Source organism: Heteronotia binoei, chromosome 6, assembly GCF_032191835.1.
Source record: "Heteronotia binoei isolate CCM8104 ecotype False Entrance Well chromosome 6, APGP_CSIRO_Hbin_v1, whole genome shotgun sequence".
NCBI classification, from domain to species: Eukaryota; Metazoa; Chordata; class Lepidosauria; order Squamata; family Gekkonidae; genus Heteronotia; species Heteronotia binoei.
Genome location: NC_083228.1, coordinates 120,466,098 through 120,490,858, shown reverse-complemented (window position 1 = coordinate 120,490,858; position 24,761 = coordinate 120,466,098). Strand labels below are relative to the sequence as shown.

At 44.7% G+C, this 24,761-nt stretch overlaps 1 protein-coding gene across 2 annotated transcripts in view; it reads left to right on the top strand.

The window, feature by feature from the left end:
• WDR49 (WD repeat domain 49) overlaps positions 1-24,761 on the top strand; it is a 165,688-nt gene that overhangs the window by 51,539 nt on the left and 89,388 nt on the right. For both annotated transcript variants that reach the window (XM_060242445.1, XM_060242446.1), the window contains 2 exons: positions 1,132-1,280; positions 9,335-9,571. In XM_060242445.1, the coding sequence (XP_060098428.1) occupies positions 1,132-1,280; positions 9,335-9,571 (386 nt within the window). The remainder of the gene's footprint in view (positions 1-1,131; positions 1,281-9,334; positions 9,572-24,761) is intronic.

Here is a 24,761-nt window from a genome sequence, read left to right as displayed (position 1 = left end):
AACATTAGACCAGGAGTGGCCGAACTGTGGCTCGGGAGCCACATGTGGCTCTTTCACACATATTATTTGGCTCTCGAAGCCCCCATTGCCCCATCGACCATCTTGGAGAAGGCATTTCTCTCTTTAAATCATTTCCCCAAGCCAAGCCAGCTAATGGCTTGGAGAATACATTTAAAGTTGCTCCCCCCCCCACTCTCCCACCTTTCTCCCATCCATTTTCCTTTCTTCCTGGTGGCTCTCAAACATCTGACGTTCACGTCTTGCGGCTCTCAAACATCTGATGTGTATTCTATATGGCTCTTACATTAAGTAAGTTTGGCCATTCCTGCATTAGACAATATGTTAAAAATGTTAATGTCCTCTTAGTAGCCTGAAAATATAATAGAAGTTCCAGTATTATTACTTAATGCAAATAAAATTTACATTGCATTTAGGGTTGCCAGCCTCCAGGTGGGGCCTGGGGATCTCCTGCTTTTCAGCCGGCAGAGATCACATCCCCTGGAGAAAATGCAATCTGTATTTACATTTAATATCTACTGCATACTGCCACTAAAATGTACAATATATGTACACTGTAATTACACACACATATATAATACACATTTATTTCGCAAAAGTTTTAATTGTACCTTTTTTCCATTTATGTATTTTTTGAAAAAAATTATTTATTTCTTATAAAAATTAAATGATAGCCTGATAGTTGTGGGGGGGCCTCCTTTGTCTCCTGGCAACCAATATTTTTAGACCCAGTCTGCCACTGCTTGGAGGACTGGCTACATCAGGGTGTGTGGCCTAATATGCAAAGGAGTTCCTGCTACAAAAGAAAAGCCCTGATGGTGCCACCGATGATTATAGCACTCTCGCTTGAAAATCCTGATTAGGTGCGAAAGAAAATAAACTGACTCCACGCTAGTAAAAATGCAGAGGGAGAACAGATGTGTGGAAAAACCATGCCTGATTCTTCACATTGATTCTAATGTGAAGTGAACTATGCATGCTCCTTGGAACAAAGTGGGATATATGTGATAGATTCTATTTTTGTTTTTGCAGTTACTACAGCTGAGGTTAATTTATTGGTTTAGTAAGAATTTTTTTTTTTTTGTAACATTGTGTGACTTTGAAATTGAACAGCAACTGCAGGGATTAATCGCCGTGTTTGCCTTTGGAACCCTTATGTCACCTCCAAATCCGCCGGAGTCCTGGAAGGCCATTCAGACAGTGTCCTAGCTGTCCAGTTCATGACTGAGCGCAAACTGCTTTTCAGCTTCGCAAAGGATAAGGTGAGTAGGAGCCAATCAGAGACAGTTAGTTTTGGGTCTCTAAGCAAGGCTAATAAAATGAAACCCAAATGGCCGCAGTTCCCCAGTTCTGTTCCACTTTGCAGCGGTTTAGACTAAATCGAGGGCTGCTTGATAACCCAACAGCCTGTTTACTGGCTGTGAACAAGGGACTGGTTTCTGCTGATTGATTTAACTGTTCATCAACCTGTTTATGCCTTTTTGGCAGGCTTCTTCACTGTATTCCTTCTCAGTCACAAGCACATTGCAATTGACTTTCTGTGCCTGAGCTTTCTCGCACAGCCTGACTGAGTTCTATTACTATCTCCCATCCTTGCTGCATAATGGCTCTGCTTAGCAGGCATTTTTTTTTAAAAAAATAATAGACAACACAGTTGCAAATCATATAAATCGGTCATAAATAAATGCTGGCTTTTAATAAAACCCTACCTGCCTGCATTCAACTATATAGTCCCTAGTGACACTAATGGAGGGTTTCCAGCTCCAAACTGGCACCCTGGCAAGAGAACTTAATTCTCAGCAAGGGACAAGCTATTTGGCATAGCGTCAGTGTGCGGCATCATTTCTTGTCAGAAACTGGAAATGATTTCATTGTGCTGGGCTGACACAATGATGCCACTTCCAGTTTTACGGATGTCACACATTGGCTCAGTAGCAAAACCCTTCACCCCATTTTTCCTCCCACCACTCTGTTGGGAAGTGGCATGGGTGGAGGTTTAGGCTGCTAGATTTTCTGCTGTAGAAGGAGATCTGGCATTTCTACTCTAAAGGCAGAGTCTGGCACATGTGGAGTGTTGAAAAACATACATAGTGGAAGCCTCTTGGACAGGGCTTTTTTTGTAGCACGGAACACCTTTGCATATTAGGCTACACCCCCCCTGACATAGCCAATCCACCAAATGCTTACAGGGTTCTTCTTAAAGGGGCTACTGTAAGCTCTTGGAGGATTGGCTACATCAGGAGAATGTAGCCTAATATGCAAAGGAGTTCCTGCCACAAAAAAGCCCTGCTCTTGGGCAGGCATTTATGGCTGTTTTGCATGAACCTAACAGACTGGGTGATGGATTAATGCATGACTGAAACCTGCAAATCTGGTAAGTTTGACTGTCAGTCACGTTCCTGGTGAAGTTTGCAGCCTGCCTGATTGTTTTCATTTATTTATTCCCCACCTTTCTCCTCAAAGCACCTTACATCATTCTCCTCTCTTCCATTGTATCCTTGCAACAACTCTGTGAAGAGTTAGGTGAGGCTGAGAGTGTGTGACTGACCCAAGATTGCCCAGCCAGGTTCCACAGCAGAGTGGGGATTTGAACCTGGGTTTCCCAGATCCTAGTCTGACATTTTTTAACCGGTTCACCACACCAGCTCTCAATCTCAGGATGGAATATACTAAGTCAGATGTACAAAAGAAGTCCACTCCTGCAGGGTGCAGCAGAGGAGTGAGCCTAGTTAGATAGAGATATGTGTGCTTTCTTTCTTTCTGCTCCACTAAATGCTATTTCTTTGTTTGTTCCAGAATGCAGCTCTCAGGTGACTTCCTTCTTTTGCCCTGCCTAGGGTTGCCAAGTCCAATTCAAGAAATACCTGGGGACTTTGGGGGTGGAGCCAGGAGACCTTGGGGTGGAGCCAGGAGACATTGGGGGCGGAGCCAGGATCAAGGGTGTGACAAGCAGAATTGAACTCCAAGGGAGTTCTTGTCATCACATTTAAAGGGACAGCACACCTTTTAAAATGCCTTCCTTCCATAGAAAATAATGAAGGATAGGGGCACCTTCTTTTGGGGCTCATAGAATTGGACCCCCTGCTCCAATCCTTTTGAAACTTGGGAGGTATTTTCGGGAGAGGCACTAGATGCTATACTGAAAATGTGGCACCTCTAGCTCAAAAAACAGCCCCCCCCCCAGAGCTCCCGATACCCACGGATCAATTCCCCATCATTCCCTATGGGAATCGTTCATGGAGGTGCATAATGGCTGTGGGGGAGGGGCTTCCCCCGCCGGCCAGCTGGCTGGGGGAGGGGGGAAGCCTGTAAAACCGGGGGATCCCCCGCTGGGACCTGGAGATTGGGAAGCCTAGCCCTGCCCCTTCCTGTCAGCCATGTAGCTAGAATCTTAAAACTCTTTTTTTTTCTCCATCCAATAATATAACTTTCTAAATAGTTTCTGCTCTCTGTAACTGGGAATGCCTCACTTTGTGATTTTTCATGAAAAAAAGAGAAGACTGCAGATTTATACCCTGCTCTTCTCTCTGAATCAGAGACTCAGAGCAGCTTACAATCTCCTATATCTTCTCCCCCCACAACAGACACCCTGTGAGGTGGGTGGGGCTGAGAGGGCTCTCACAGCAGCTGCCCTTTCAAGGACAACCGCTGCCAGAGCTATGGCTGACCCAGGGTCATTCCAGCAGGTGCAAGTGGAGTAGTGGGGAATCAAACCTGGTTCTCCCAGATAAGAGTCCGCACACTTAACCACTACACCAAGAGGGCTTCAATTGGCCAACATCTATATCATACAAACAGAACTGATTACTCACTTGGAGCCTCCGTGTGAAATGAAACCTCTATGGAGGCAATCGAAGTGCATTTTAATCTACTTAAAAAAAAAAATCCTAGTATTTAAGTGTATTAAATTTCACTCTATCCTTTAGAAATGCCATTTAAGCTGTCCCACCAGAACCAATTCATTTTACAAAGTCCTTCCTTATGTGCCCCATGTGGTTACTACAAAGACTTTCAATCAGGTGTGCAGTGGAAATTCCATGCTTGGAACTTAATTCCCTTCCCAGGCATAAATGTGCTTGATTGGGATTGAGACTATGGTGTGCAGGAAGAACTCCCCAGTGCTCCTTTTCTCCAGCCTGGAACAGTCCCAGGGATCTGCTCTTTCCCTGTTGGGAAAACTTACATGTAGCCATCAGTTCATGTAAGATTCCCCAAGACAGCAAACAGCAGCCCCCCAGGGCTATTTTAGGTGAGGAAAATGGCACCAGAGAAAGGCATGAACTCCCCTCCCTCACATGCAGCGTTGCCAGCTCCAATTTAGGGAATTCCTGGATATTTTGGAGGGGGAGCCTGACGAGGTTGGAGTTTGGGGAGGGGAGAGACTTCAATCTTCAATGGGACATAATGCCATAGAATCACCTTCCAAAGTGACCATTTTCTGCAGGTGAGCTGATCTCTGTTGCCTGGAGATAAACTGTAATCTCAGGAGATCTCCAGCTGCCATGTGGAGGCTGGCAGCCCTGGAGACAGGCCTGTGCTCCCTTAAGACATCATTTCTAAGCACAAACCATATCTGTTGGCTGAATATAGAGGGGGAGGGATGAAGATTTTGTAAAGTGACTTGACTCTAAATCAGCTTCAATTCTAATTTCCAGAGATGCTTTATTTTGCTCTTTGTTTCTGGGGAAAGGGTGGGGTTGCCAACCACTGGGTTGGGTTTGGAGAACTCCCTGAATTAAAATTGAACTTCAGTGATCAGCTTTCCAGAATGAATCATAAACTCTAGGAGAAATAGAAATCCTAGAGAGGCTACAGAGAGTGGATGCTCTAAGACTTGCATTTCTCTTGGAAGCTCAGAAAAACTGAGTGATAGCTGCCTGTAAAGACATTAAAGGCTAGAGGATGGTGATCAAGACAGTGATGGGGCTGCTGGTGGCCCCTCTGGGTTTTCAGATTGGATTAATGTCTCTTTAACCTTGAGAAAAACCTGAAGTTAACTAGGAAGTATTTTTCAGGTTGAGTAATACAAGGCAGAACATTTACACAGCAAGGGGAGGGTTGGAGGAGCTGACCTTTGACCTGCTTGTGACAGCACATGCCTGCTGAGCTCCCTCCCCTCCCCAAACTTCACCCCCTGAAGGCACCACCCCCAAACCTCCAGGAATTTCCCAAGCCAGAGCTGACAACCTTAGAGTGGAAATTCAACTGACACCATTTGAGCGCAATGAAGGTTGTTGGTATCTCTCTAAAGCCATGATCCAGGTGTGTTACAGCTGCTGCACCTCCAGAAGACTAGCACTGAATAAGATCTTAGGTTACCCTACATGTGGACATATTTATGTAAACCTGCCTTGAAGCTGGCAGCCTAAGCAACAGCTGTTTTATTCAGTAGTTATGTTTCTTTGCTTTTTGGTGTGTCCCACCTGTCCTTTGGCTAACCGTACAGTAGGTCACACAGCAAGAACAGAAGTACTGAATCTCAAGAACAATTTCCTTATCTCCCTATACCAGCAGGCTTTTGTCCTTTAAGCAGTGCCTTTTCTCAGTCTTTGATTCATTTGAGGCTTTATTTGAGAAACTTACCCTTTCCATAGTCAGACCATAGGCCTATTTGGTTTGAGTGAAAGGAGCTCTTTCCCAGTGCTTGCTGTCTATGACCCAGTGAGGTGTAGTGGTTAAAACTGTTGGACCAGTATCTGGGAGGCCCTGGCTCAAATCTCCACCCCTGTCAGGGAAGCTGCCTGGGTAACCTTGGGCCAGTCACACTCTTTCCACCTAACCTATTTCACAGGATTGTTCAGATAAAATGGAGGAGAGGAGAATGATGTAAGCAGCCTTGGTCCCCATTGGTGGGAAATGTACGGTAAGAATGAATTAAATAAATACATAGATCATACCAGGGATTGAACACAGGGCTTTCTGCATACAAAGTATATACTTTACAAATGAGCCATAGCCCCTCTCTTTATCTATATGTCTGACTGCTGTTAAAACCACAGCAGAAGGTCATAATGGAACCTTAAGCTTAGCCCCTTCATAGGGATGGGTACAAACCAGAAAAGTGCGGTTGGTGTCAGTTCATGGCTGAACCATAAACCGAACCCAGAGGTTCATTCACAAAATGAACCAGTTTGTGGTTTATGGCCCCACAAACCCCAATGAAAGGAACTGCAGTCCCTTTAAACAGAGTTTGCAGAAAGTCTGAAAAACATCTGAGCGGCAGGGAGCAGTTTGCTCCACACCACTCAGCTATTGGGCTGTTTTGTGCAGTCCCTTTAAAGGGACTGCACAAGAAAGCCCAAAAAACAGCTGAACAGTGGAAAGTTTAAAGGGACTGCACAAGACAGCCTGACACAGCTGAGCAGCAGGTAGCAGACTGCTCCCCACCACTTAGCTGTTTTTGTGCCTTTTTCAAGGAACAGAAAGCAGGGGTTTAAAGGGACTCTGAGGGACTTTCTGCTCTGTCCACAAACTAGAAGTTTGTGACAATAGACCCATCACAAACTTCAGTTTGCGAACCATGAACAGGGCAAAATCCATCATGAATTTTGCTTTGTAGTTTGGTTGGCGCCCATCCCTCGCCCTTGCTCTTTCTTGTTCTATATTCACATCTGATACTTCAACATTACATCCCAAGAACCAAGACAATATCTTTTCATTCTGACCTGAACAGATTGCATTAGCTGGCCGCTAGGACTCTCAATAGCTTCACTAACATTGTTTTACCTTTGTTTGCTCAGCCTTTTTTTCTTTTTTTAACAAACAGCCCTGTGTTGTTCTTGGCATGAGCATGAATTTGTTTCACTTTGATGGATGAGCAGGCACCTGAGCTAGTTTAGGTATTTGCATACAATGCCCTTCTGCTCTGCTAGAGCAATCTCTAAATGACTGCCAGCCAAGCCAAATCAAATGTCTACTATTGCAATGCCATGTTGGACAAGGAAGAAAACCGGAAAGATAAAAGGCTTCCATTTTCAAAAGCCTTGAGTTGACAACTCGGGGGGAAGCAGTAGTATATAAATTAGTGATTGGCTGATTCTTTGTGTCTGGTAAGGCCTTCGTTGGAAAGAGAATGACCATCTATATTAATGGGAACACGTCCCTACTCAGTCTGAGGATTTTTTAAAAAATGAGAATTTCCTTGAAGCATACATAGGGGTGCCAATGAAGGTGGAGGAAAATGTCCTGGCCCTTTAATAGAAGTTTCATATGTGGGAATCGACAGCCAAAGCTTTTTCATAACAACAACAACAACAATAATAATCTCATTAAGCCATTGTAATTCTAGAAGAATCTGAAGGCTGGAAACCCTTGCCAGTGGCGCAAATATTAGCTCCCTGGGGCCATTCCAGGTTGGAAAAATTGTGCAGGGGAAGTCTTAAATTTCTGATCCTCTTGCACCACAGTTTCGGTACCAGCTGGGCCCCTGTATGCCTGATTTGAAGAGGGAAACCTTTTCCCATGTGGAGCTCTATCCACAGAACTCCCAGCATCACATCTTTTTGAGCCCTGAGTCTTGTAAAACACAAACAGGCTTTTACTATGCAACACAACTGTTCCTATTTATGGAGTAAGATTCTATTTTTACAGTAGAAAAATCTGAGACACTCCCCCCCCCCCCTCTCTTACCACTATAATTGTGAGCATGGCAAATTGTTTTAAAGACACACAGGGTGACGTAAACAGGCATAGTGAACTGCAGCTGTCCCAGGGTTGGGAGCTATCTGGCCAAGTTTTATATATTGGTTAGGGAAGGGACGCTCTGGCCCTAAGGTTGCTAGGTCCCCCTGGCCACTGGTGGGGGATGGGGAGAAGGGTTGCCAGCTCCAGATTGGAGAACTCCTAGAGATTTGGGGGTGGAGTCTGAGAATGACAGGGACCTCAGCGGGGTACAGTGCCATAGAGTCCACCCTCCAAAGCATCCATGTTCTCCAGGGGAACTGATCTCTAGTCTGGAGATGAGCTGTAATTCTGAGGAATTCCCAGGTCCCGTGAGAAGGATGACATCCCTATCTGGCTCTACCTGGAGATACTGCCATCTTGCCTAGTCAGGAAAGCTAGCAGTGGTCCAAGGGATGTAAACAGATATGTAGATTACTCAGAGCCACCAGAGTACCAATTAGTTTCTCAGTATCTGTACAGAGGTTTGTTGGAGGTAGGTCTATATAAAAAAAAATGGGTCAGATAGCCCAAACTAGTCCAATCTCTTCAGCTCTGGAAGCAAAGAGGGATCAGCCCTGGTTAGTATTTGGATGGGAGACCCCCAAGGAAGCCTAGGTTTGATACACAGAGGTAGGCAATGGCAAATCTCCTCTGAGCATCTCTTGCCTTTTAAACTTACTGTGAGCTGTCCTCAGCCCTGCTTGCAGGGAAGGACCGGATATAAGTCCAAGTAGTAAATAAATATATAAAAACTCTATGGGGGTATAAGCTTTCAAGAGTCAAAGTTGTCTTCATCAGAGAGCTTTGACTGTCTCAGACAGATTCATCTATTTGAATCTAGGTCTCCTACAACAGGGGTGGAATTCTATCAGGAGCTCCTTTGCATATTAGGCCATACGCCCCTGATGCAGCCAATCTTCCAAGAGCTTACAAGACTCTTTTTTGTAAGCTCTTGGAGGATTGGCTGCATCAGGAGGGTGTGTCCTAATATGCAAAGAAGCTCCTGCTAGAATTCCACCCCTGCCTAATGCAGACCAACATGGCGACCCACCATAAACTATTTCCAAGGATTTTGCACTATTTATCTTTTCCCCTCCTGCATGCTGTCAGCCTCCCTCCCAACAGGAAACAATGGCTGCATCATGGAAGTCAGTGCAACTCCTTGTGACACCCTCCCCCTTGACAGGAAACTCAATTCAAAGCAATCCCCCAAAGCAGTTACACTCCTTGGAAAGGAAAAGGAAAGGTCCCCTGTGCAAGCATCAGTCGTTTCTGACTCTGGGGTGATGTTGCTTTCACAACATTTTCACGGCAGACTTTTTGCAGGTTGATTTGCCATTGCTTTCCCCAGTCTTTTACACTTTCCCCCCCAGCAAACTGGATACTCATTTTACCAACCTCGGAAGGATGGAAGGCTGAGTTAACCTTGGGCCGGAATCCAGCTTCCGCTGGAATCGAACTCAGAGAGCAGAGAGTTCAGACCACAGTACTGCATTATTGCTGCTTTACCACAATAAAAAAAAAAATGAATTTGGATTCTATCAAATATCCTTTTCTACACTCTTTGAATTAAAAAAAAACCCTCTTGACACTCAATTCTGAAACCTGGTTCTGATTATTTTTCCTTTTTCCTTTTTTTTTTTGTTCTGTGCAGGTGTTAAGGATCTGGGATATTCAGCATCAGCTTTGCCTTCAGAGGATTGCCGGTTCCTTCCCCAAAAGCCTAGACTTCCATTCTCTGCTTTACTTTGATGAACCTCGTGGGCGTCTGTTCATCTCATTTAACAACCAATTGACTTTACTGGAAATGGAGCCAGAGACAGGCAAGAGCAGAGTGGCGAGTCACAGGAAAGCTGTTACGTGTGTTCTTTACAATTCGGTTTTTGAGCAGGTAAAAAAAAAGAGAGAGAGGAAAACCTTTTTTGCATTAGTCAGATAAGCTGTTTGAGTATCCGATTCACTTTAATGGGATTTCGGCAAGCACTGAATTGGGATGAGAAATGATTTTGTACTGATGTATACTCATTATTGGCTTTCTGCGCACTTGCTGGAAAGAAGTGGGAGCTTTGTGGATTCCCGAGAGTTTTATTTCCCTGGCAAATGTCAGTGAATTCAATATATCTCTGGTCAATTGACTTCAGCTCAGATCAAGACACTTGATGTATGACACAGATAAAGCCAAAAATGCAAGAAAGAAGGACCACGAGCCCTTCCCTCCCCAAATGGGAGAGGTAGCAGGTGGTTGTGTTTACTCTTCCATAGCTTCCTCATCATTAACAGAGAGACAGTGCAATCCTATGCAGAGTTACATCCTTCCAAGTCCATTAAAATCAATGAGCTTAGGTGCGTGTAACTCTACTGAGGACTGCACAGGATATACTTTGCAATGTAAACCAACACATATTTGACAGCAATTTGTTCAGATTCATAAATCAGTCTTTCTGGTGTACAGTTTACTTGGTGTATAATTCAGACAGAGCAATAGTAGTATGTTGCTTCTATATAGTATTTGCAGTGTTTCAGAAATCTTTACAACAACCCTATAAAGTAAGTTAGTATCACAACCCCCATACCACCAGGGCTGGCCCTAGACTGTCTGGCACCCTAGCCAAGGCTAACTTCTGCCCCTCCACACTGATAATGTCACCGAGTCACATGGGGGGATGCCCAATTTGGCACCCCCAGAAGGCCAGTGCTCTAGGCAATTGCCTAGTTTGTCTAGTGGAAGACTTGGCCCTGCATACCACAGACGGGGATGTCTGAAGCTTGCCCAAGGTATGTGTTGCAGGAGTGAGATTTGAACTTGTGCTCTCCTATATAGAGCAGCTTATGGCTGCTACGCTACACCTGATGATATTATGTAGCCCAGATGCTCATTGGGAAATGTGTGTGCTTGTGTTGTGGTTATAGTGTCAGACTGGACACCGGGAGGTTGATGTTGGTTGAATCCCCACTCTCCCCTGGAGGCTGGGTGACCTAGGGCCAGTTTTCATGCTGAGCCTCACCTGCCTGCCTCACACCATGGCTGATGTAAGGATAACATTGGAGAAGGAAGCCACATTGGGTCCCTTTGGCTTATAAATGAAGTAGATACATAAACTACCACCCTGGCTCTTGTTATAGCTGATATTTTCCCTCAGTGCCTGGGTTGCCAGCTCCAACTTGGGAAGTTCCTAGATAGCTGGGGGTAGCGATGGGGGAGGACAGGGTTTGGTGAGGGGAGGGCACTCTGTGGGGTATAATGCCATACAGCCTGCCTTCCAAGGCATGCATTTTCTCCAGGGGAAGATCTCCGCTGTCTGGAGATCAGTTGTAATTCTGGAGATCTCCAGGCCCCACCTGGAGGTTGGTAACCATCAGGACTTTTCATAGCAGGAACTCCTTTGCTTATTAGGCCACACCCCTGATATAGCCAATCCTCCAAGAGCTTGCAGGGCTCTTAGTACAGGGCCTACTGTAAGCTCCAGGAGGATTGGCTACATCAGGGGGTATGTGGCCTAATATGCAAAGGTGTTCCTATTACAAAAAAAAAAAAAGCCCTGGTAACCATAGTGCAGGTTTGTAACTCTTTACAATTCTATGATTAAACCTGTGCCCCCCCCACCCCCAAGTTCTAATGAAAGGATCACCTTGATTCTCACTTACAGGTTCAAATGAACCTGGCTTTGGAAACTATCTGAGAAGCCACCTGATGACACTTGTCTGGATATAGTTGGAAAATAGGCATGCAGCATAACTAGGCCAGAGCCTCCTTTTTTGCAGGCACCTTTTCCCTAAAGTGACTTTGCAGCATGGTGGCCAAGGATCACTATGACTTATTTTTATAATAAAACATGTTGGTTAAATGCAACGCCACTTGGTATGCAAGTGGAGTGCTGTTTGTCTGCGCAGCACTATGGCCTATGCGATCGGAGCATTACCTGAATCTCAATGAAGAGCCACCCTCGATAGACAGGGAAAGGCTTGTGTGATTGATTTCTTCCCTCCCCACCCCCCACACCACTTCTCCTTTAGCTGTGCCCAAGTAGCATCTTTTAATCTCCGGATTGAGATTCCGTCAAAGCAGATGTCTTTCGTAACACACACTGCAAGGCAAGATGGAAGATCATCAACTTTTTCTAAACAAAAACACACAGAACCCTGTAATCTTTTATTTGGTACGGATGAGTGCAGAAATCTTGAAGCCAGTCGGACCACAGTAATAGATTCATCGCATGCTGTCAAGGAAACAGCTCTACAGATTAATAAATGAAGCCCTAGCTTTGGCTACGGTCCTGTGTACGGTCAGTCGGGAATAAGTGCCATTGAACTGAGTGAGAATTAAGGTTGAATAACACATAACGGAATTCCAAGGGTTGTGTCTAGATTCCCCCAAACTTACTTTTAGTTAGTCACATGTAGGCTTGCCAGGGCTCCCACTATGACAAGTCCCCTCCCATCAGCAAGCACTCCAAAGAGGAAAATTAGAAAACATTCCCCCCCCCACACACACAAGCAATGGCACTAATTTTGTTACATCATTTCTGGGTGGGACCTGAAAGTGACATAGGATAGCTTTAAAATTGCTGGAAACTCTGTAGTTTTCCATAGGATAAGAACAGAAGAAGAAGAAGAAGAAGATGATATTGGATTTATATCCTGCTCTCCACTCCAAATCTCAGAGCTGCTCACAATCTCCTTTATCTTCCTCCCCTACACCCTGTGAGGTGAGTGGGGCTGAGATGACTCTCACAGCAGCTGCCCTTTCAAGGACAACCTCCACCAGAGCTATGGCTGACCCAAGGCCATTCTAGGAGGTGCAAGTGGAGGAGTGAGGAATCAAACCTGGTTCTCCCAGATAAGAGTCCACACTTAACCACTACACCAAACATGGCTCATCATAAACCATGTTGGATTAGGCCAATGGTCCATCGAGTCCAACACTCTGTGTCACACAATGGCCAAAAAAACCCAGGTGCCCTCAGGAGCTCCATCAGTGGGGCTTGGACACTAGAAGCCCTCCCACTGTTGCCCCCTCAAAGCATCAAGAATACAGAGTATCACTGCCCCAGACAAAGAATTCCATTAATACCCTGTGGCTAATAGCCACTGATGAACCTCTGCTCCATATGTTTATCCAGCAATCCTTAGAGCTACCCATTGTCACTTCTGGGTTTTATTTATTTATTTATTTATTATTTCACATTTCTATCCCACCCTTCCCAAAAGGGCTGAAAGTGAAAGTGATGTAGCAATGCTGAAGATGTTGTGTGCACTCCCATGTCCTGGTCCCCGGCTTTTCTGTCAGTTGCCAGGCAACCCTAGACATGTCACCTGGAAACTCAATTTCAACTAAATTTGGGACCCAGTTTGGATCAGGACCATGACATATGGGGAGAAGGAGCTCCTGCCTTCCTGTAGGCACCACTGTATAGATGTGATATTGCCTGGAGTTGCTATGCGACACATGGGTTCTAGGTATAGCTCATCAGTACACAAGCAGACTCCTAACAGGATGAGGGTTGAACAAGGAAGGAATGAAGGGCCACACCAATAGGAGCAAAGAGACAAAGAAAAAATACTATAGACTCCACCCTCTGAACTGGCCATTTTTCCAAAGGAAACTGATCTCTGCTGTCTGGAGATCAGTTGCAATTCTGGAGATCTCCAGGCCCCACAAGGAGGTTGGTAACCATCAGGACTTTTCATAGCAGGAACTCCTTTGCTTATTAGGCCACACCCCTGATATAGCCAATCCTCCAAGAGCTTGCAGGGCTCTTAGTACAGGGCCTACTGTAAGCTCCAGGAGGATTGGCTACATCAGGGGGTATGTGGCCTTATATGCAAAGGTGTTCCTATTACAAAAAGGGCCACACCAATAGGAGCAAAGAGACAAAGAAAAAAATACTATAGAGTCCACCCTCCAAACTGGCCATTTTTCCAAAGGGAACCGATCTCTGTTGTCTGGAGATCAGTTGAAATTCCAGGAGATCTTCAGCCCACACCTGGAGGTTAGGTAACCAATAGAGAATCGTGGAAAAAATGGAGCAGGAAACAAGGTACAAACCTCCGTGAAAAACCAGCCTCAAATATATATATATATATATATATATATATATACACAAATGTTTTATAAATACCCAGAAAATAGAAACAAGTTATATAAAGTGAAATTAATCATGAAATGAACAAAGACTGCATTCACACTCAAGTCTCTTAATGAGCGAATTAACGCCCAAAAGATAAGCAGTTCAAGTCGTGGCAAACGTAGGTTCTTCTAGGGAGTCCAACACTCCAAGACGTCTTCATGGATTTTTAGATGAAATAATCCAGTGCAGCAGGGCACAAGAAATGTGACAGGGTCATACTTGGTCCCCTGTTTCACTAACAAGCTTCTACAAGCTTTGGAAAACCGTCACACATTTTACAATAGAGCAAAACTTCAGAATATATATATATTTGAGGCTGGTTTTTCGCGGAGGTTTGTACCTTGTTTCCTGCTGCACACCTGGAGGCTGGCAATCTTAAATGTATAGCACCTCTGGAACCATTTCAATTTGGGACAATGAGGGAGGCTGAAGACCCTGCATACCACAGCCCTGATCTGAATTGGGCCCCTGCACATTTTGGGAATTGAGTTCTCTGTGGGAAACTCCCACCTGACCTCTGACAGAGGACTTTGGGGCAGATCTAGGAGGAGTTTGGCGTAGTGGTTAAGTGTGCGGACTCTTATCTGGGAGAACCGAGTTTGATTCCTCACTCCTCCACTTACAGCTTCTGGAATGGCCTTGGGTTAGCCATAGCTATCACAGCAGTTGTCCTTAAAAGGGCAGCTGCTGTGAGAGCCTTCTCAGCCCCACCCACCTCACAGGGACGGGGAGGGACGGTGGCTCAGTGGTAGAGAAGCAGAAGGTCCCAGGTTCAATCCCTGGCATCTCCAAAAAAGGGTCCAGGCAAATAGGTGTGAAAAACCTGAGCTGGAGACCCTGGAGAGCCGCTGCCAGTCTGAGAAGACAATACTGACTTTGATGGGCCCAGGGTCTGATTCAGTATAAGGCACCTTCATATGTTCATATGTTCACAGGGTGTCTGTTGTGAGGAGAGAAGATATAGGAGATTGTAAGCTGCTCTGAGTCTCTGATTCAGAGAGAAGGGCAGGCTATAAATCTGCAGTCATCATTATCTTCTTCTTCTTAGAATCATAGACTCATAGAATCTATTCCAACCCCCTGCACAATGCAGGAAACTCACAAACACTTCCCCCTAAATTCACAGGATCTTCATTGCTGTCAGGTGGCCCTCTAGCCTCTGTTTAAAAACCTCCAAGGAAGGAGAGCCCACCACCTCCCGAGGAAGCCTGTTCTACTGAGGAATCGGTCTAACCGTCAAGTTCTTCCTAATGTTGAGCCGGAAACTCTTTTGATTTAATTTCTACCCATTGGTTTTGGTCCTACCTTCCGGGACCGCAGAACAGAATTCCACACCATCCTCTATATGACAGCCCTTCAAGTACGTCTTCTTCTTCTAAAACTTAACATATAGTTAGGTCTTTTAATGGAAAAATGAAGCAAGTTTTTCCACCCTGATTGACAACTTTTGCTGTGGGAAAACACAGATTATGATCCTTTTGATCCTCCTGAACCTCCATAGGCTTTGGTGACAAACGGCCAGCTACAGCCATTGGTGGTGAGTTGTGCTGCCCATAGCTATTTTGGCTTTTTAAAAGGTGTGACAAGGAGCAGAAAGAGCTCTCAACTGTGGGCCAGTACTGTGTGCAGTTCTGGTTGCCGCACCTCAAAAAGGATATTATAGCATTGGAAAAAGTCCAGAGAAGGGCAACTAGAATGATTAAAGGGCTGGAGCACTTTCCCTATGAAGAAAGATTGAAACGCTTGGGACTCTTTAACTTGGAGAAACGTCCACTGTGGGGTGACATGATAGAGGTTTACAAGATAATGCATGGGATGGAGAAAGCAGAGAAAGAAGTCCTTTTCTCCGTTTCTCACAATACAAGAACTCGTGGGCATTCGATGAAATTCCTGAGCAGACAGGTTAAAACGGATAAAAGGAAGTACTTCTTCACCCAAAGGGTGATTAACATGTGGAATTCACTGCCACAGGAGGTGGTGGTGGCCACAAGTATAGCCACCTTCAAGAGGGGTTTAGATAAAAATATGGAGCACAGGTCCACCAGTGGCTATTAGCCACAGTGTGTGTGTATATATACAATTTTTTTGCCACTGTGTGACACAGAGTGTTGGACTGGATGGGCCGTTGGCCTGATCCAACATGGCTTCTCTTAAGTTCTTATGTGGGCCCAATCCTTTAACCACTTTAACATGGTGATGGCAAATTTGTGGCAGCCACAATGTCTCTGTCACGTTTAGTTTGGTTCTAAGAGCCACCATTCTGTTCCTGAACTTTTTGTAGTAGTTAGTTCTGTGATTTATGCTGATACAGTTCTTTTTATTGGATTCTATGCTGCTGCTTTATTTGGGATGATAATTTTATTGGCATATTGCTATTTTAGTGCTTCAGAAAGCCCTCTTGCAGACTGTCTCTTAAGTGGTTCGATATCTTAAAGATAAGAAGAGATTCTCCTTAAGGATCAAGTTATACACCAACCAGGAGGTCTGTTATTAGGATCCCCTGCAGTTTTTTTAAGGGACTAAAAGCAGTCACAGAAGAAAGGAGGGGCTGATCTCGATTGAGAGCACAGCATGGGGTGTGTGTGTGTAATTATCCCTCCCTCCTCAGCCTCAATCTCATCGTCCTTGAGTTACAATTTACCTTGCCTGGAAAAGCATACAGGTGTACATTGGCCCCATAAAGCTTTAAAGATCAATAATGGCACTTTGAATTGAGTCAGGAAGGAGATGGTAGGCAGCTGAGCTAGAATGGAAGCAACGTGTTCTTTGCATCTCAACCCAGTGAGAAAATGGGCTGCAGTATTCTTCACCGGTTTCCCAACAGTCTTCAGAATCAACCATACACAGTCTGCTTTTGCAAGAGCCGAAGCAGAAAGCCTAATCTTCTCGCAAGCATTAAGTAGTTAATGGAATCTCTTGAAGAAATGTTGCTTAACTTAGCCGTCTTTCTCTGCTTAGCTTTGTCTCCACTTATCTGTTTCTGCCTATTTATCTCGGGGCCTTTCAGCGGCAGAGTATTTCCCCTTCCTGCTGCATACTGACGCTGTGAGATCCCCCACCTCCCAAGTCCTGTTGTTTGTTTCCACTACAAGTGGTGCCTTCATTTTTGTTGAAGAGGGGAGGGGGGGGGACCAGCTCTTCTTTATATTCCAGTTTTGTGAAAATCCCCTGAGGATTCTTCTAGATGGAAAGATCGAGGTGCGATTGATTTTATATACCAATCAAACCTACCGTAGCACAAGCTGTTTTTGCAGCCTGCTTGTGGCCAGTGAAACCAGAAGAGAAAGGAGAATCCCAAGGTGCGAGTTATTGTCTCTGATAGAGATACCAGAGAAGCCCTGAGGGAGTCCTCCGTGAAGGAATCAATGGAGGGAGGTAGACAGAAAACCTTATGCAGAGTCCACAAGGGAGGAACAGACCAAGATTAACCCAGGAAATGTAAGGACCAAGCAAGCTGGTAATGAAGACATTTTACGAGGGCCCTGTGTGCATTAAGTGCACATTTCTTTTTGCGCAATGACAGAGAATGGGCTTATTCCGTGTCCCTTGTTACAGTACACACTGCAGGCACCAAGGGCTTTGACTGTTCTGGAAAGACCCCATTTTCCAAGACTAATTGGACTTGCAGGACTTAGAGGCATTAAATAGGGAGAGCATGCATGGTTGGCCCTGATGCTTTGGATAGCAAAGGAGGCACAGCCAGGGAGGATTTCCCCAGTGGATTCTCTGCTCTGCGCTCTTAGTGAGTCATGAAAGGAGGAGAAGAAACCAAATGTTGTGTTAAACCTCTTCTGTTCCAAGACTGATAAACTCCAGCAACTGCATCAGTGCTTGACAGTGGTTCCTGGATAGTCATTCAGCCAAGGTGGATGGAAATTTATCAATACATGGAGGAGATAAGACAAGATTCTCCTTAAGGATCAAGTTATATGCCAACCAGGAGATCCGTGATTAGGATCCCCTGCAGTTTTTTTAAAGGGACTAAAAGACATCACAGAAGAAAGGAGATGCTGCTCTGGATTGAGAGCACAGCGGGGGTGGGGGGTGGGGGTGGGATTCATCTCTTCCTCCCCAACCTTAATCTCCTTGTCCTTGAGTTACAATTTATCTTGCCTGAAAAAGCATACAGGTATACCTTGGCCCCATAAAGCATTAAAGATCAATAATGGCACTTTGAATTGGGTCAGGAAGGAGGTAGGCAGCTGAGCCTACACAATGCCACAGAAGGAAGACAGCATCAGGGGTCCAGCCAATTGTAGATGAGTCACATGTATCTAAATCACAAATACGTTATTGTGTTAAAATCCTCAGCGGTTAGGGCAAAGGATGTATGAGATGTATGCACAGAGAAGAACTCTATGGCTCATTTCAATCATCACAATGAGCCATGGTTAATGAGGCTTGGTGTGATATCTGGGTTTGTTTGTTTTGCCATCATGTCGCAACTGACTTATGGTGACTTCATGGAGTTTTCAAGGCAAGAGACTTTCAGAGGTGGTTTGCCTTTGCCTGCCTCTGTGTCATGAGCAATGTTCCTTCTAAGCTTGTGAGCAAAAAATCTACTTTGTGAGCTACTGGCATTAAAGTTGTGAGCTACTGCATAAATTAGGGCCATTTTTCCTGAGCTGAGACAAAAATGTGTGAGCTGGCTGCTAAAAAATGGTGAGCTAGGTCACACTAGCTCAGCTTAGAGGGAACACTGGTCATGTCCCTGATATTCCTTGGTGGTCTTCCTTCCAAATTCTATCTGAAACTAATCCTGAGTTGCTTCCAAGATCTGACAAGATCAGGCAAGTCTAGGCATCCAGGTCAGGCTGTCTGGTGTTATAAGCCACAGGTTATAATTGTCTAGCAAGCCACATTTTTTTTAAAAAAATCTTTGTACATCTTCTTTGTACATTGCCCAGAGCCCTACATTAGCAGGGATTGGGTAAAATGATGATGATGATAACGGTGGCGGCAACAACAACCACAACAATAATAGACTTGGAACCATAGGTTACTGTGATGTCTAAATTGACAACCATTATGATGGCCCTTACTCCACATCCAAAGACTTCTAGCTCCCAGAGAGTGGAGTAAATTTTGGAACTTACGAAGCCAAGTGCTGGAAAGTTGGGGAAAAAAGCAGAAAAGCAACTCTGTAGTGAGTATGTGAGGCTCAAATAATGGGCTGAGATCTAAAACACAAGATTTTATCCTAGCACTCGCCAGCACAATGAGGTTCTTTCTTGCACTCTTATTCTTCCAGGAGCAGCTATTGATGCCTGAAAAAAGGTCTTGCTAGAGTTTGAAAGACCCACAGGACAAAAGCCACTTGCATTCAAGGCTACAATAAGGAAGAAGTATTGAATGCAACTGTTCCTTCCAGCCAATAGAACCTAAAAAATCCAGTGATACAGGAGAGAGCAAGTACTCCCAACATCCCTTCTTCACACTCCAGCCTTGAACTTGCATGACTTTTTGTTAATGGGTACACAGAAACTCTTAAAGTTGCCTTATACAATTGATCTGTCTCTTTAGTTCATTCTCAGTTTGTTTGACTTATAGAGGGTAGGCCCAATACAAATGTTCAGTAATGTGCGATACATAGCTAAATACAATTCAGAACCTAAAAGTTCACATAATAAAAGGACAGTTACATTGGAGTCCGGTAGCCTTAGAGACCCGTAAGATATTTCAAGGCATAAGTTTTCTAGAATCAAAGATCTCTTTGACAGATGCAGGCAGCTACTTCTGTCTGAGGAAGGGAGTTTTGACATCTGAAAACTTGCACCCTGAAAATCTTGTAGGTGTCTACAGGGCTATAGCTTAGCTCTTCTGCTGAAGACTGGCATGACTACCTCCTGAAATAATAAAAGGACAGAATTAATACATTTAAAAAATTACCTGATATATCAGAATGTCTACTATCATGCTTAGTATTGCCTATTCTGATGGCAGCTCTCCAGGTTCTCAGCTGGAGGTCTTTCACATCTCTTATTACCTGATTCTTTTAACTAAAGATGCTGGGGATTGAAGGTGGAATGCTGTGTATGCCAAGCAGATTATCACTGAGCCACCATAGCATCTCCGCTCTCTCCCATAGCAATTGGTAAAATACAACTGATGGTAGGACAAGCCTGGGCTTTTTTTTAGCAGGAATGCACAGGAACACAGTTCCAGCTGGCTTAGTATTAGGGGGTGTGGCCTAACATGCAAATAAGTTCCTGCTGGACTTTTTCTACACAAAAAGGCCCTGAGTGAAACAATGGTGATGTCAAGGGATGTGGTGTAATATGCAAATGAGTTCCTGCTGGGCTTTTTCAACAAAAAAGACCTTGGGACAAGCCATAGTTTGACATGATGTTTGAACTGAGTCTCTGCCTTTTGAACCACCCTGAGTTCATATAAGGTAGAAAGCCAGCTAATAAATGTCTTAATTTTTTTAAAGTAAAAATATACCATATCATAAAAGCAAGGAGTTCTATGATGGAATAAATTCTGTCACATATGGTTAGTAAAAATGTATATCAGATATGGGCAAATGCTATACATCATTTTTCTAGGCTTAGCATGCTCTTTTGATTTTTCCAGGCAGAGAGAGAATTTATAGCTTCCTACAAGCAGATGGAATACTAAAGAAATACATTCCACTAATAAAAGAAATGGAATCTGGAATGGATCTCCTGCTTCATTACGCACAATGTCCAAGTGGTCCAAAAATTAAATGCGGAAATCGATTTTAGACAAAGATCAGTTTAGGGGCCAATGTTATTCAATTATGTAATTGGCAAAATAGCTTGGAAGTCGATAAGAGAATTGGACAACCAGTTGGAGATGTGTCCAAACTGGATAGATATAGCATATATTGCAGAAATAGCAGATACTGAATTGTAGCGCTGGCATGGGGCCTTCTGGAGCAACAAAGTGCTGTAAATTCAATGGTCGTTTTCGCACTTAGCGTTTGCTCCCCTTATTCCGCGGCGCAATTATGTCCGGATCATTTTTCTCGTTTTCGCACATTGCCTCTTTAGTGGAGTCGCTTTCCATGAAGCCCCGGCTCAAATCGTTTTCGCACTAGCATCGACTTGAGTTCGATGCCCTGTCAATCATTTTTTTTTAAGCGCAAGTCTGGTTGCGTAAATACGTAACAACGTAACAAGAGCGTCACGTGTGCCGCTTCTGCTTATGGATTGGCTGCAGCTGTAGCATCCTCCACAGCCCTTTATGTGTTAACAGAAGCATTCACAGTGGAGAATCTGGATGTCAACTTCCCGCCACTGATGGTGATTGGCGGGTGCTCAGCGCGCTCCGCGGAGTCGTCTGGGTGTCCCCAGTCGCCTCCGCTGGCTGCGTGGACTAACGCTATTTCATTATAACGAAATGGTTGCGCCATAACGAAATGGTTATGGCGACACACTACACATTGTTCAAACTGGAGAAAGCTTTTACATTTAAGCCTCCCAGCACTAGTGTGTGTGTGTGTGGCAGGTTCTTCCCTTCCCAGCCTCGCTCCCTCCCGGGTGGCGAAGCTGGGATTTCCTCTGCGCTCTGCCCTTTCCCCGGCTGACGCTTGCAGCTGCAACGGCGACCTAACGAACTAATGAAATGGTTGCACCATAATGAAATGGTTGTGTTATAACGAAATGGTTATGGCGACACACTACACGTTGTTCAAACTGGAGAAAGCTTTTACGTTTAAGCCTCCCAGCACTAGTGTGTGTGTGTTTGGCAGGTTCTTCCCTTCCCAGCCTCGCTCCCTCCCGGGTGGCGAAGCTGGGATTTCCTCCGCGCTCTGCCCTTTCCCCGGCTGGCGCTTGCAGCTGCAACGGCGACCTAACGAACTAACGAAATGGTTGCGCCATAATGAAATGGTTGCGTTATAACGAAATGGTTATGGCGACACACTACACGTTGTTCAAACTGGAGAAAGCTTTTACATTTAAGCCTCCCAGCACTAGTGTGTGTGTGTTTGGCAGGTTCTTCCCTTCCCAGCCTCGCTCCCTCCCGGGTGGCGAAGCTGGGATTTCCTCCGCGCTCTGCCCTTTCCCCGGCTGGCGCTTGCAGCTGCAACGGCGACCTAATGAACTAACGAAATGGTTGCGCCATAATGAAATGGTTGCGTTATAACGAAATGGTTATGGCGACACACTACACGTTGTTCAAACTGGAGAAAGCTTTTACATTTAAGCCTCCCAGCACTAGTGTGTGTGTGTGTGGCAGGTTCTTCCCTTCCCAGCCTCGCTCCCTCCCGGGTGGCGAAGCTGGGATTTCCTCCGCGCTCTTCCCCCTCCCCAGCTGGCGCTTGCAGCTGCAATGGGGACCTAACGAACTAACGAAATAACGCAACAGCGGAAAAGCAATAATATCGCTATTACGCAAGAAATATGAAGTTAAAAAAAAAATGGCCGTGCGGGCACTTTTGGGAAGCGCCGCGAAGGGCTGATGATTGGCCAAGGGGGTGGATGGGGTGGGAGGACGGAAAGGGAGAGGGTGACGCCCACAAAGCAGTCGATCCGGCGTGGATGGATTTCCCACAGCAAACTCCGCGGAGTGGATCCGGAGGTTTTCAAAAACTCCGGAAACAGGTGGATCAAGATACTCCGGCGTGAAACCCCTGCAGCACCGGAGCAAACCACAGCGCTGGAGCAACAGGTGCGAAAACCAGGAAAAGATCCGGAGGTAAATGGGGTGCTACGCCGGAGTAAACGCTAGTGCGAAAACGGCCAATATGAAATTATGGTGTGAGTTTGGGCTTTTTGTCCATGTGAGATTAGGTCAGGTGGGTTTTTGTCCACATGAGTCTCACAAAATCTAGCACCATGATTTCAGGAATCAGAAAGGGCTTCTAGGCGAAGAGCGTGCAGGGAAAGTCCTCACTGTACTTGTAGTTGCTAGGGAAAAAAAACTTATTATGTAGATCGCTTGAGCGTCATATGCAAACCATGTTTTACAGTCCCTCGTCTGCTTGCATTTTCCATGCATTCTACATCAATTAAGAAGTGTTGTGGAATGGTGTAGTAAGCTAAGCAGTACTTGCATGGCAGACCACCAAGGAAGACTTCGGAGACGAAGGCAACGGCAAACCACCTCTATTTAATAACTTTCCTTGAAAATCTCTTGCTGGGGTCACCATAAATCAGTTGTGACTTAACAGGGCTTTACAGACACATAAATTAAGAAATCTGACATGCTTCCTCCAACTCCCTCTTCAAAATGGCAGTATAATAAAACCAGTGCCAGGTGCGTGTGTGTGAAATTCCATATAACAGTTCATCCTGTATACTTGTGTGCATCAAGCACCTGGCATCTGAATAAGTATGACAGCAAAAGATGAAATGAAGCTGCAGATTCTTAGGCAAAAAGTTTGCTTGCTGCTGGCAGGATAACATTTTCTAAAATGCAAAAACAAAAACCACCCAGGTATTTTTATGAGTGTGCCTAAAGATAAAAGCCAGGGGCCACTTCACATGTTATGTGTACACCTATGATGTTTTAAATATAGACTGAAACATGTGAAATGTGCCAAATACAGGGGTCGTTTGTAGAAAAATAGGTGGTGGAGCTCATCCAGGGATTGTTATGCAGCTGCACCTACTATTCAATGGACAAGGGAGGAAGGAGGAGGTAGAACTCTCAGAAAGGTTCAGGAACTGCGCTCCTGTGAGCTCCTGCTGAATCCAAGGCCTGGTCAAATATTTGCAAACATGCACTTTACATACATTCTGAGAGGTGTGATTTGCCACAGCTCCTTGCTGAGCTCATGCTCTGTGCTATACTTGGTTTTGCCTCTGCTTAATGTGCAAAGAGCCACCAACTCACTGGCAAAAAGGACATTTAAAGGTGATCAAATGTTTTTCGGGTGTACCAGTGGTTGGCTGATGCAGTCAGTCTCAGTGAATGAGCCGTCTTTCAACTGGAAGCATTAAAGAAGCAACAGCGGAACAGGATGGAAACAATGAAGGAAGAAGAGAAGTAGGAAATGTACAGCAGTCAAAAGGGTCATGGCTCTAAAAAGCACAAATGCCATAAACTGGAAATAGAAGCAATGAGTGTCGGGGGTTGGCTATATAAGGGAGGAAGTGTATATGGCCAAAATAGAGAGAGTATGTACGTACAATAGATGTGTGCCTTGTATAGGTCAAAAGTTCTCCATGAGAAGAGGAAGGCAAAGAAGCAGGAAAAAACAATGTCCTCTCAAGTAATTTCCATGTGCTTTCTGTATTTAGGTATCAATCCTGTCCCATCTCAAATGGCTCAGAGATGGTAACAAATCCAAAATGATTGTAGTGGAATAAGATTTCACTGTATTAAATGAAATGTCTCCCCCCTTTTTCCAACTCATCCTTGAACTGTAAAGTTTATCCAAATGCTCATAATACTTCTGAAAATTGCTTAGGCTTGGGCATTGGTGAGTCTATAATGGAGTGTATAGGGGTGCTATAAAATAGGAAACAACTCCAAGAAGTCCTTATACTTCCCACAAAGGAAAGCATAATTCCCATGACACTAAAACCTCTTCCTCTCCTTTAAAGAAAAGTTTGATCATGAGCAAGATTTGAATTCAGGAGAACCTTAAAAACCAACAAAAATTACCAGGTTATATGCTTTCAAGAGTCAAAGCTCTACCTATCTGACTAACAGAGCTTTGATTCTTGTAAGCTTATACCCTGGAAAACCTGTTAGTCTTTAAAGTGCAACTGTAATTGTTAACTGTAAAATCTTGTTAACTGTAAAGTCCAATTGGAGAGTCAGTTTGGTGTAGTGGTTATTATTAAGGGCACGGACTCCAATCTGGGAGAATCGGGTTTGATTTCGCACTCCTTCACATGCAACTGCTGGTGTGACCTTGAGTCAATTGCAAGTTCTCCCAGAGCCATTCTCTCAAGAGCAGTTCTCGAAAGAGCTCTCTCAGTCCCACATACCTCACAAAGTGTCTATTGTGGGGAGGGGAGGGGAAAGGAGATTGTA